This window comes from Bos indicus x Bos taurus, chromosome 10, assembly GCF_003369695.1.
Source record: "Bos indicus x Bos taurus breed Angus x Brahman F1 hybrid chromosome 10, Bos_hybrid_MaternalHap_v2.0, whole genome shotgun sequence".
In the NCBI taxonomy this organism is placed as follows: domain Eukaryota; kingdom Metazoa; phylum Chordata; class Mammalia; order Artiodactyla; family Bovidae; genus Bos; species Bos indicus x Bos taurus.
Window position 1 is genome coordinate 65588902 of NC_040085.1, and position 13849 is coordinate 65602750.

General features: G+C 40.6%; 1 protein-coding gene across 2 annotated transcripts in view; it reads right to left on the bottom strand.

Annotated features, from left to right (window-relative positions):
- The window catches only part of CCDC175 (coiled-coil domain containing 175), a 74431-nt gene that overhangs the window by 4769 nt on the left and 55813 nt on the right, over positions 1-13849 (bottom strand). For both annotated transcript variants that reach the window (XM_027554231.1, XM_027554230.1), the window contains 4 exons: positions 12698-12850; positions 9767-9869; positions 6311-6354; positions 4298-4460 (listed from right to left, as the gene is read on the bottom strand). In XM_027554231.1, the coding sequence (XP_027410032.1) occupies positions 4298-4460; positions 6311-6354; positions 9767-9869; positions 12698-12850 (463 nt within the window). The remainder of the gene's footprint in view (positions 1-4297; positions 4461-6310; positions 6355-9766; positions 9870-12697; positions 12851-13849) is intronic.

Sequence of the window (13849 nt, forward strand, 5' to 3'; positions counted from 1 at the left end):
CTTTGCAACCCCTTGGACTGCAGCACACCAGGCTTCCCTGTCCATCACCAACTCTCGGAGCTTGCTTAAACTCATGTCCATCAAGTCAGTGATGCCATCCAACCATCTCATTCTCTGTAATCTCCTTCTCCTCCCGCCTTCTATCTTTTCAAGCATCAGGGTCTTTTCTAATGAGTCAGCTCTGCATCAGGTGGCCAAAGTATTGCAGCTTCAGCTTCAGCTTCATGCCTTTCAATGAATATTTAGGGTTGATTTCCTTTAGGATTGACAGGTTTGATCTCCTTGCTGTCTAAGGAACTCTCAAGAGTCTTCACCAGCATCACAATTTGAAAGCATCAGTTCTTAGGTGCTCAGCCTTCTTCTTTTTAAAAATTAATTTATTTTAATTGGAGGCTAATTACTTTACAATATTGTAATGGTTTTTTGCCATACATTGACATGAATCAGCAATGGTCCAACTCTCACATCCATACATGACTACTGGGGAAACCATAGCCTTGACTAGATGGACCTTTGTTGGCAAAGCAATGTCTCTGCTTTAATATGCTGTCTAGGTTGGTCATAACTTTTCTTCCAAGGAGCAAGCATCTTTTAATTTCATGGCTGCAGTCACTATCTGCAGTGATTTTGGAACCCAAGAAAGTAAAGTTTGTCACTGTTTCCACTGTTTCCTCATCTATATGGCATTAAGTGATGGGACCAGATCGTATGATTTTAGTTTTTTGAATGTTGAATTTTAACCCAGGTTTTTCACTCTCCTCTTTCACCTTCATCAAGAGGCTCTTTAGTTCTTCTTTGCTTTCTGCCAAGGGGTGGTGTCATCTACATATCTAAGGTTATTGAATCTGGTACTGGCCAATATTATCCTTTTGATTTTTTCTAACCATTTGAAAATACAAAAACCATTCTTAGCTCTGAGCCCTACAAATATAGGAGGGAAGCAGGTTTGGCCCCTTGGTTGTAGTTTAATGACCCTTGTTGTAGGCAATAGGACTTGCTCAGGAATCTCCACACCATTGTTGATATCTAGGAACACAGGCAGCAACTGAGAATAGGGGAGGAGTTTAAAACTGAAAGCCCCAAGCTTCGATTTCTCTAAAGTTTTCATCAGACTACAACAAAGTTTCCTTACAGTTTGTGGTTTGGTTATAATGACAACCTGAGCAAAAACTGTGAGCATCGGAAACTGAGGTGAGTGCTCTCCAAACTCTCCTGAGTTTGTATCATGTGCCCCAGTTTATTTATACACTATAAATATATATAATGCTGTGTACAATATAAGACAGAAATTTTAAGAGATAACTAAATTTTTCCAGTAGTCATGTATGGATGTGAGAGTTGGACTATAAAGAAAGTTAAGTGCTGAAGAATTGATGCTTTTGAACTGTGGTGCTGGAGAAGACTCTTGAGAGCCCCTTGGACTGCAAGGAGATCCAACCAGTCCATTCTAAAGGAGATCAGTCCTGAATATTCATTGGAAGGACTGATGTTGAAGCTGAGACTCCAACACTTTGGCCACCTGATCCAAAGAACTGACTCACTGGAAAAGACCCTGATGCTGGGAAAGATTGGAGGCAGAAGAAGAAGGGGATGAAAGAGGATAAGATCACTGGATGGCATCACCAACTTGATAGACATGAGTTTGGGCGAGCTCTGGGAGTTGGTGGTAGACAGGGAAGCCTGGCATGCTGCAGTCCCTGGAGCTGCAGAGTCAGACACGACTGAGCAACTGGACAACAACAATTATGTTCTTGTTCTGTGTGGCGGGAATATCATAACATGGCAAAAATGTTAAAATTTTTGCCTGATGGTGTGTATATGTGTGTGTGTGACTTTTATGCTTTTCATACTTGCGATATTTCATAATTAATATTAACTGGAACTTGTTCCAGTTGCCTAGAATAAGCACAGCTTAAGAGTCATGTATACTGATTGCCTATCAAATGAAGTTAAATTTTAATGAAATGACTGTACCATTTGGATGATATAAAAACGAATGCCACGTACTGGATCGACCCATCCTGATGTGCGTGCAGTTGCGTCCGACTCTGTGACCGCATGGACTGTAGCCTGCCGGGCTCTTCTGTCTGGGGAATTTTCCAGGCAAGATTACTGGAGTGGGTTGTCATTTCTTTCTCCAGGGGATCTTTCCACCCAGGGATTGAACCCATGTCTCTTGCATCTCCTGCGCTGGCAGGCAGGGTCTTTACCAGCTAAGCCACCAGGGAAGCCCATTATTTATATTTTATTTGGGTTGGTTTTCACACAAAGCAACTATTAATATTACTCTCTTCTGGACACGATATCTTGAAATGGAAGTAAAAATTAAAATCCATGCTGAAAAATAGAATATACAAACTGACAATGGCCAGACCATACATGACAATAGACCCATGAATTGACCATATATGCAATTAGCCCAGAATAGTCATAATTTAATCAATGACTGCCAACTTCCCTCCTTTATAATCCTTCTTCTAACTCAGGACCAACCAGAGAAGAGCCAAATATGCTCACTAATCTATCACATAGGCTATCCAGCTTCTAGTCAGCCTGTTGCCAGCAATGCCAACAACCTCCAGTCAGAACACACCTGAAGCTTTCCTTTTCCCCACCCTCAACACTGAACCTCTCCCACTCCGCTGCCTGCCTCTGAATCTCTGCCAAAAACAAGTGATGGTGACACTGACTCCCTTGTTCCACCAAGCTTTATGCCTCAGCTTGTTCTAATTTGGGGGGCCTTCCATTGTTTCCATGCTGCAATCCTCCACTTTCAATAGGTTATCAGTTCTCAAAGTACAAGAAAAGGGGAATACGATATTAGTTTTTCAGTGGGTTTAGCTTTTCAATATAGTACATTTAAATTTGCTCCAATGTAAAGATTCCATCAGGTTTCAGACAAAGAGGGAAGATTTTCTCATGTGAAAACAGCGCAATTGAAGAAACTATTTAGCTCTTAAAAGTCGACTTGATCTACAGTTACTAGGGATGGCCTGACCTAACAAAGAAAATGCAGACTTAAGCAAGATGGCACAGACTCTTTGTGCAATAAGATATAATAAGTATAGGGGCTTCCCTGGTGGCTCAGGGGTAAAGAATCTGCCTGCAGTGCAGGAGACTCGGGTTCAGTCCCTGGGTCGGGAAGATCCCCTGGAGGAGGAAATGGCAACCCGAGCCAGTATTCTTGCCTGAGAAATCCCACAGACAGAGCAGCCTGGCGGGCTTCAGTCCATAGGATCACAAAGAGTCTGACATGACTGAAGCCACTGAGCATGCACACATAATAAGTATCATCAAGGTGGAACATGATGATAAACACAACTTTTTGGTTGATAAGAAGATTCACCCACAAAATTCCTTAGTAGCTGCTAAAACATTATTTCTTTTATCAAGCAACACCCTCAGAACACTTTTTTTTTTTAAACCAAATATCTAGATGTTTTTAATTGTGCCGCTTTCTTTCATTTTACTTTTATTTCACTTATTTTATTTTTTACAACTCACCTTTAGTATGGCTTATCTAATGATGATGCTCTTAAATCTTAATAACCTCTAATAGATCTGTACACTTGTCAGATAATACCATTTTCATTTCACCTCTCCATCTCTCCCCTATGCTCTATTCTCCTTCCTTCTGACAGCGCCCTCTACCTCCACCATCCCACCTTTTCAAGGGATTCCAGCGCTGGGATCCCTGGGCTGTACTGGCCAAGGATTCACCTCTGCTTCTCACTGGAGTCCTGGTATGGGCAGTTCTGTGGCCCTGGTGTCTAACACGACTCTAGAGTAGGGACTGAGGATGAAGGTTGATCTTCCTCTGAAAAGACTGGGTTGCTTGTTCTTGAGTCAGTTGTGTTATAATCGATGTGTTAACATCTCAGAAGACCCAGAAAGCATCATTAGACTTTCAGAGAAGGCAACACTTCCTGTTTCTAATGCTAAACTCAGCTCAGGAAGAAAGGGCAAAATGATGTTCACTATTTTCTTTTAAAAGATAAGGAAGCATGTAAAAGAGTTTAAAAAGATTTGGGGGGAGGAATATTTTTAAAAATCGGAAAGAAGTTGAGATTCAGTTATTTAGGAGACTCACTAAGATAAAAAGAGAGGCTTGCCCAACACTGCTACAGTGCCATATTCAATCCCACAAATGAGAATAAACATTCAGTGAACATATGTGATATTATTTGGAACAGATTATTACAGATAACTAAATTATTGGTTGGCATTCTTTTGGGGGGCTATTTTTGATGTCACCAGTGACAGTAAAATAGCAGAAAGTTCTTGAGATGTTACTTACTGAGAAAGTCTGTCTCCGATTCCTTTTCCATTAGACTACGCATCTCATCAAGGTCTGATTGAAGCAAAATACTGATTTGCTCGATTTTTTCATCTCTTTCACACAGCTTGCCTATCAGATTTTTTATTTCTCTCAAGGTCTCATTACCACTTTCTATCAGTTCCTTAAAAAAATAGCATTTGGGGGTATGTGAATATAAATAGCAACAAAATAAATAAAAATATCTTGTACAAGTGAGTCATGCACAAGACAAAAATACATACACAATATTGGTACTAGTTGTGTAAAGTAAGTGTCTTACACAGAAAATTCACAAAGTTCTGTAAAGGATGTTAGAAAAGTGAATTAACAAATGAGATTTAATAGAATGCTCACTAAACTCAAAATTCTAACTGGGTAGGGAACTAGTGATGGCGGCATAAAAAAGCCAGCTCATCTTAGGAGCACCACAGAACTGCAGAGGAGACTCAGTGCGGCTTGCAGCTTAAGAGAAAGAATCTTGCAATCAGGGAGGTCTGAGCTTTAAATCCCGAAAGTTCATCAATGGGCTTCCCTGGTGGCTCACATGGTCCTGCAATGCAGAAGACCTGAGTTCAGTCCATGCGTTGGGAAGATCTCCTGGAGAAGGGAATGGCCACCCACTCCGTATTCTTGCCTGGAGAATTCAATGGACAGAGGAGCCTGGAGGGCTACAGTCCGGTCTTGGGCAAGTCTGAGTCTCAGTTGCTTCATCTAAAAAAGGCATTACTAGCACTTCTCTTAGCCTCTGTTTAAGGGTTAAACAAGGATCACAGGTAATCTTTAGTTACTTAGAAAGTAGCAGAACCAGGATCTATATTCTAGTCTACCTGCTTCTAAAGCAGGGAGAGATGGAAATGGTGCATAGCTGGTAAAATGTGGAGGAAAGAGCGAGTGCAGAACTGACAAATTTGTCCTAAAATAATCTGTCTTCCGTTTATGCTTGGAAATAAAAATGTCATTCCCACTTTAGCTGAAGTGGTAGAGTGGGAAGATAGCTTCCCAAAGGGTGAAGATTTCATAATGACATTTTATATTCTTAAGAATAAGACAACAGGCCCAAAATGGAGTCACTTATACTAAATCCCACGTCACCAAACTGAGAGACTTAATTAGTTTCAGTTCTCTTAGAAATGGAATCTTAACCAGTCCATCAGGAATTAGCTGATCAGCACTAAATAGGTAATCTGCCTGGTCGATCCCTGCCATCCCTGAAAGGGAAGTGGCCTTGCAATATGGAACCTGCCATTTTTACCTGGAATGACTTCCTTGTTCTTGCTCCCTCTGCCTATAAAAGTCTTTCATTTTGTACAGATCCCCAGAGCTTCTTCCTGTCTGCTAGCTAAAATGCTGCCTGATTTATGAGGTGTTGCACAGTGGTCATGTATGGATGCGAGAGTTGGACTGTGAAGAAGGCTGAGCGCTGAAGAACTGATGCTTTTGAACTGTGGTGTTGGAGAAGACTCTTGAGAGTCCCTTGGACTGCAAGGAGATCCAACCAGTCCTTTCTGAAGGAGATCAGCCCTGGGATTTCTTTGGAAGGAATGATGCTAAAGCTGAAACTCCAGTACTTTGGCCACCTCATGGGAAGAGTTGACTCATTGGAAAAGACTCTGATGCTGGGAGGGATTGGGGGACAGGAGGAGAAGGGGATGACAGAGGATGAGATGGCTGGATGGCATCACTGACTCGATGAACGTGAGTCTGACTGAACTCCAGGAGTTGGTGATAGACAGGGAGGCCTGGTGTGCTGCGATTCATGGAGTTGCAAAGAGTCGGACACGACTGAGCAACTGAACTGACTGACTGACTGCACAAAGCCAATAAAATCTTTAAAACTGATTCAGTTGAGATTTGATTTGTGACAACACAAAGAACACATTTTAGAATGTGATGATCACATGAGCTCTGTCTTCCTTCCTTACACACACACTTATTAGGTAGGTAGATATCTTAGAAATATGATACTTATCAAGGCAACATAAAAAAGCTCACCTTAAGTGTAGTCCAAAATTCAGCCCACAAATCCGAATATTGTGCTAAATTAAAGATTTTTAAAATGCAAAGGTTACTGAAATAATTTGAACATTTTATTAAAGTAATGCTATTTGTTTTTCAAAAACCATTTTTATCTATAAGTTTTTACTTCTGAAATGTCAGGCTAACACTTGCCCTGCCACTGTAAAAAAAGGAGAAAATGGGACTAAATATATAAAACAAATAAATTTGCTGCAATATCCAGTTTTCAGATACTGGAGAATGGGCAACACGGAACGGTGACACCTAAAAGAAGGGAGCTCTCCTCCGGTCACTGGGCTCTCCTGGGGGCGTGCAAGCTGAGCAAGACAGGCTTGCACACAGACACAGAAATCTGCTCAAAGATTAACAAATCAAATCCAGCAATATATGAAAACAGTAACAGCTTTTGAATAAGTGGATCTTATCGCAGGAGTGGAAGATTGGTTTGACATTCCGAAGTCAATCAGTGCAATTTTCCGCACTAACCTTGTAAAGGAGAAACACCACCTGAGCATCTCAGTAGCTGCTTGAGTCGCTGAGGTCACTCACAATGGCACTGCATGCCCATGTGATGGACCCCCTCCAATAAATACCCTGGACACCCAACCCTGTGAGCTCCCCTACCTGGCACCAGTTTGCATGTGTCACACACCACTGCTGGGGGAGTTAAATGCATGCCACTGGGGTGTAACTCTACTGTAACTCCACTGGGAGAGGCCACCCGCAGGCTTGCATCTAGTTTCCACCAAGCCCTTTTCCCTTCCCTGATTTTACTCGGTATCCTTCACTGAACAGACAATAACCATCAAGCGTAACAATGTCTGAGTCCTGTGAATCCTTCCAGCTAATCACTGGGACTGAGGATGCTCTTGTGGACCTCTGAAACTTTACTAACAGCTGTGAAATCTTGCTGAGAAAAATTAAGTAAGTTCTAAATAAATGGAGGTATACACTGTATTCTTGGATTGGAAGTCTTCACTTTGTTAAGATGTAAATTCTCCTCAGATTGATTTATAGATTCAACACAAACTCAATCAAGATCCGAGCAGGGGTACGCGTGTGTGTAGATTAATAAGCTAATTCTAAAGCTTATATGGAAATCAAAATATCTAAAATAGCCAAAATGATTCTAACAGAGAAGCACAAATGAGAAGAACTAACATTACATGATATTTACAGATTGAATATGAAACTATAGCAATCAGGACAGTGTGATGTTGGTATAAATTCAGATACTTAGAATAAAGGAACAGATTCATAAAACTGATTTTTTTTAAAAGTCATTGAGTAATACAATGCAAGAAGGAAAGTCTTTTCAAAAATGGTGCTGGAACAACTGAATATGCATAAGAGAACACCGTTATATTTCAACCCTACCTCATACCACATGAAAGAGTTAACTTTCATCCCTGGTTAAAGGGATCTAGACATTAAAGCTAAAAATCTAGTTGGTGATGGACAGGGAGGCCTGGCGTGCTGCAGTCCATGGGGTCGCAAAGAGCTGGACACGCCTGAGCGACTGAACTGAACTGAACTGAAAAACTAATAGAGAAAACATAGGAAAAACTCTGAGAACTAGGCTTAGGCAAAAAAGGACACAAAACATACTAATGCTAAAAAGAAAAACTAGATAAAGCAGACTTCGCTCAAAAGAAAATTTTAAACTTTTTTCTAGGGCACCATAAGTAAATGAAAAGTCAAGCCTTAGACTTAAAAAGGAATCATTTCCAGACTATATAAATATTTTAACTCAATAGGAAACACAAAGATTTGGAAAGACATGTGGCACTAACTTTTAAGGTCAAGTCACAATGCCATGAACTTCTACTTTGTTTTCTTGGAATGTTAGCTTTTGAAACACAGCAGGTCAAGCAGCTGCACGTATGGAGAGGCCACACAGAGGTGTTCTGGTTAGCAGTCTCCCCTGAATTCAGCTGAGAGCCAGCATTGACACCAGACACATGAGTGAGCGGGTCTGCAGAGGACTCCAGTCCCCAGCTGCTGAATTATTCCTCAGCCATCAAGTTGCCCCAGCTGATGTGAAGTAGAACAGGCAGGAGTTGCCTCCACTAAATTCTAACCAAACTGACAATTTGTAAGCAAAATAATCTGCAATGCTTGTTATGTTGTAACAGATAATTTGTCAACAACGTAACATAAAAAATGATATGTAAGTGGCCAAAAAACACATGAGAAGATACTTAACCTTAGTCAACAGAAAATCTTAATCAAGAGGAAATGCCATTTCATAGCTGCTGCTGCTGCTGCTAAGTCGCTTCAGTCGTGTCCGACTCTGTGTGACCCCATAGACGGCAGCCCACCAAGCTCCCCGGTCCCTGGGATTCTCCAGGCAAGAACACTGGAGTGGGTTGCCATTTCCTTCTCCAATGCACGAAAGTGAAAAGTGAAAGTGAAGTCGCTCAGTCGTGTCTGACTCTTCGCGACCCCATGGACTGCAGCCTACCAGGCTCCTCCATCCATGGGATTTTCCAGGCAGGAGTACTGGAGTGGGGTGCCATTGCCTTCTCCGATTTCATAGCTAGTAAATGGTTAAAATGACAACAATTTTAAGTGTTTTGACAATTTTAAGTGCTGGAGAGGATGTGGTGCTATTAGGATGATAAGTCTGTACAACTACTTTGGCAAACAGGCCATTTCTTATAAATCAAATGATTCCCCTCCTTTGTATTTACCCAAGAGAAACTAAAATAAATATTCTCAAAAACACAAATAGTAACCCCCAAAAGGAAACAATCCAAATGTTCCTCAGCTAGTGAAGGGATAAACAAAATATGGTACATCCATTTAAAGGACCACTATCATACAGCTACTTCCCTGGTGGTTCAGATGGTAAAGAATCTGCCTTGCAATGTAGAAGACCCAGGTTTGATCCCTGAGTCAGGTAGATCCCTTGGTGAAGGGAATGGCAACCCACTCCAGTATTCTTACATGAAGAATTCCATGGATAGAGGAGCCTGGCAGGCTACAGTTCCTGGGGTCGCAAAGAGTCATACATGACTGAGCGACTAACACACTTTCACTATACAGCTATAAAAAAACAAACAAGGATATATGCAGCAACATAGATGGATCTTTAAAAAGTCTTCTGAGTAAAAGCAGCCAGGTACAAAACAGTACATGTTCTATCATCCCATTATATCCAGTCCTTAAGGACAGACGCACTGTCCTTCAGTGGTTTCTGGGAACTGGAAGCAGACTGGGAAATCAACCATAAAGAGACACAAGGGATGCTTTTCAATGATGAAAATGTTCTGTTCTTTCTTGTAGTGGCTCTGGTGATATGTACACCTGTCAAAACTCATTGAACTTAAGATGGGTACATTTTATTATATCAAACCAGTAACATTGATTTCAACAAAACAGAACTTTATTTTTTTATATGTAAAAGGTCACTCATGACACATTACTTACTCTGAAGATCTGTCAGCTGACAAGACAGGTCACTTGAGGAGCGCACGAGGTCTTCTTCTCCCCTTTCGTATTGCTCTATGTTGTCCTTTAGGTATGCAATATACTGGAAATTAAAGGTGTATGGTTGCTTTAAGCTGTTGAATTATAGTAGGTTAATTATCTGTGTAGTCGCTTAGCAAACATTTATTGATCCCTCCTCTGTGTGTCCCATCATTCTAGCTGCCAAGGTGACAGTGGTAAGCCCAGCCCTTGCTAAGTTAACATTCTGGTGAGGGAAATAAAGGACCTTGCTTCCTAGTAAGCATTTCAACATCACCCAAATAAACATGGTATTCTGAATTTGCCACAAAAATGAACTAAAATGTATGCTGCCTAAATGCACTGTGTCCACAGGAAAAAAATTTTCCTTTTGGCAAAATGTGTGTTCAGTATATGCTACAAGGCAGCAATGTTGCCTCACTGGAGGTATTCATAGGACCGCAGAGGGATGAATTATCAAGTCGGGAGACCCTATGGAATTGCTCACTCTAGTTGGATGTTTCACTGGGTTGGCTGGTAGTGACAGCAGTGGTTTGGATATCAGAGACATGGCTTTCTGTTCTAACTACCCAGTGCTCAGGAACTCTAAAGTCTGGGAACTCTGAAAATGTGGGCTTTGGGATATAAAGTAGGCACTGGCTCAGTTTTGATAGAGAAATTATCAAACACTAGAAACTCCTGATAAAAATCTTAGAAACGGTCCCAGTGCCCTAGGAGAAGACATGGACCTGTTCCACAGGGCTGTTCATGAGGATGTGCCAGAGGGGCTCTCCTGCAGCCTTACCCCGTGTCAGTCTTTGCACAGCTTGCTGGCAGGTTTTGTAGTAAATCTAAGTGAAAGCTATCATAAGCCAAATCCAAGTCATCATTCTTGCTCTGTTTGAACATGGCTCACTGTTTATAGACTTGTCTAGTTCAGGTGGCTTCCTGTAACTCTCCATTAGTCCCCTTTTTGGTCTTTTAGTCCCCTCTTGGTCTCCACTTCTACTGTTTCCTCTTTCAAAACTATCTTTCCTCCGAATTCTGTTCACACTTCATTGTTCTCATTAACTGTCCTCAAGGAATCTCATTATCTCTCAGGTGTAAATCCTACCTCTATGCTAATAGCACCAGGTCAGATTTCTTCCTGGAGCTCCTCACCTGGTGTGATTAAATGCTCTTGCTCTGGGTGACTATGTATATGTGCCCTGGGTGGATTGTCACACTTAACAACCAGATTGTAATTATACATTTGTATACCTGTCTCCCCAGCCAGACCGTGAGCTCTCTAAGGGTTTGGGACAGTGTCTTACCCATATTTGTATTCACTGTTTTTTCCCTAGAACTTGGGACTCAATGATGCTTAAAATGTTTGTTGAATGAAGGGATGAGATCATCAAAACAAAGAGTGATGAATGAATAAGATATAAGCATAGGGTCATCCAGGGCCTAGTAGATGGACCTTGAATCCAAAACAGAACTTTTAGAATCAATGTTTCACATAGTCATCCATTTGGTCACCCATTACCAAAATAGCAATGAAAATTCCAACTAAATCAATAAATAATCTACATCATCTTGATAGGAAGACAGTCTTGTGGAATGTTTCATAGGTGGATGAAATTCCTTTACAAGGTTGTTTCAAGGCTAGAAGGATGAAGATGTTGGATGCGTGTGGGTTACTGCCAGTGGCACCTGGGCTCTGTGGAGCACATCTGCCTTTTCAAAGTAGACTCCTATCTCTTATGTCATTTAATTATACCAAAAAACACATGATATTAGATAGAGAATTGTTGCCGTTTACAGTCTTAGTGCTGTAGGACTGCCCAAAGTCACACTACAGGGTTACTACTGAGTGACAGACTCAAAGAAGTAAATCTTAAGTATAAATAAGCAAAACTTAATCTTTTGAGATTGAGACTTTCATTTTAGGGGTTGGGTGAACAAATTCCTTTGCTATAAAAAGAACTACAATCAATCTGAAACCATCTAACTTTTAAAACGGGCACAAGACTGAACAGATACTTCACAAAGAGGGTCTCCAAGTGTAGTGAACAACATACAAATCATTTCCTGAACCATCAGGAAAATGCAAATTAAAACCACAGTGGGTCACCACTACACACCCTCCAGAATGATTAAATTGAAAAAGGCTGAATTTTGCTCAGAATCAGGAATAACTACACTCTTCTACATGACAGGAGTGGCAGTTCGTGCCGTGTCCTTGGGAGACCGCCCCTGTGCACTAAGGGGGACCATATGACCCTCTACGGCTCTAGAATGCCACTCGAGCTGTTTACCCAAAAGAAATACGTAACTATATTCATCAAAATACATGTAATAGAATTTTCATGGTAGTAGTCCAAATTAGAAACTCTCCAAGCCTCCATCAAGAGCAGAGTGTATAAATTATAGTATAGTCACACAATGGAATGCAATACGTACAAACAGTAAAATACAGAACTGAGAATGAATGAACCGTAACTTCACTCAATAATAAGAAGAAACCTGGGAAGCATAATTTTGGGCAAAAGAATATGTACTGTATCATTCCATACATATAATGTTCAAAAGCAGGCAGAACTCGTCTATAGTGTTAAAAGTCAGTATAGCATATTGTGGGAGAGTATAGTATATGATATGGTATATCGTGGGAAGGTCAATAACAGGAAGGCCCATAGAAGACATAGAAGACAGTATCTGGATTCTGTTGATGGATGCTTTGTTTCTTGATCTAGGTGTTGGTTATTCAGTGTGTTAATTAAGCTGTGTATGATGTGGGCACTTCTCTCTGTGTACTTTAAGTTTCACTTAGAAAGTTTTAAGAGTTATTCTCTCCTTTTCTTTCATAACTAGTACAGATATGGAAATCAACCATGACCATCATACAAAGTAAAGTGCTCTTGAACTTACCTCTTTTAATCTTTTATTTTCCAGGATCAAAGCATCTGTTTTTAGGTCATGTAAATAGATTTCATTTTCTAAGCTTTTTAAAATTTCAAAATGAGCTTTGGTTTTATAGCTTTCATGCTCTCTTAACTGTTTCAACTCCTGCTTCACTTTCTTCTGCTCAAACATAAAATCCACAATTACCTTATAGAGTTCAACTAGCAGGGCACCAGTGTATTAAGCTGCCTGTACCACATTCAGAGAAGGGTTCTAATTACAGCTGACCCTTGAACAATGCGGGAGTGAGGGGCACCAACCCCTGCCCAGTCACAAATCTGGGTATAACTTTACAATTGGTACTCTATTACCAGTTTCACATCTCCTGATTGAACCAACCACAGACCGTGCAGTGCATTCATTGAAAAAAATAATTCACAAAGATATGGACACATGCAATTCAAACCCATATTGCTAAAGGGCCGACTGTAATTCCATGACCATCAGCAGAGGCTATGAACATCTTCCCTTGAAAAACTTTTAACTCCAAAGCTAATGGACTCTGGGAAGCAAGTCTACGGATCCCAAGTTCAGAGCTAAAGTCAAGCTATTGAGACAACTTCACAAAATAGAATATATCTTGATATATAAACAATTGCCTGGCAAAATGAGGAGGAAGGGAGTAGAATTTATTGAGGTTTTTTCAGGGAGGATTTGATATTTGCTATTTCTCAAAGAATATTACTTTATGGATTTTTCTGAATTCTCTAGTCAGTTTTAAATTATTATGCTGTTATAAATCACATAATCTTTGTATATTGTATAATTGCCCCTAGCAGCATCCTATTAGGAAAATAGAATTATATATATAATATGTTGTTCTGCTGGTTGTTTAGTCACTAAGTGGTGTCTGACTTTTTTGCAATCCCATTGACTGTAGCCCACCAGGCTCTTCTGTCCATGGAATTTCCCACACGATATACTGGAGTAGGTTGCCATTTCCTTCTGCAGGGGATCTTCCCAACCCAGGGACTGAACCCGAATCTCCTGTGTCTCCTGCATTGGCAAGCAGATTCTTTACTGCTGAGCCGATGGAGAAGCTCATATATATAGTACACTTGTAATTTTCCCCTTCATATTTTTCTATTTCAATAACACATTAAAAGTTACTTTTGATAT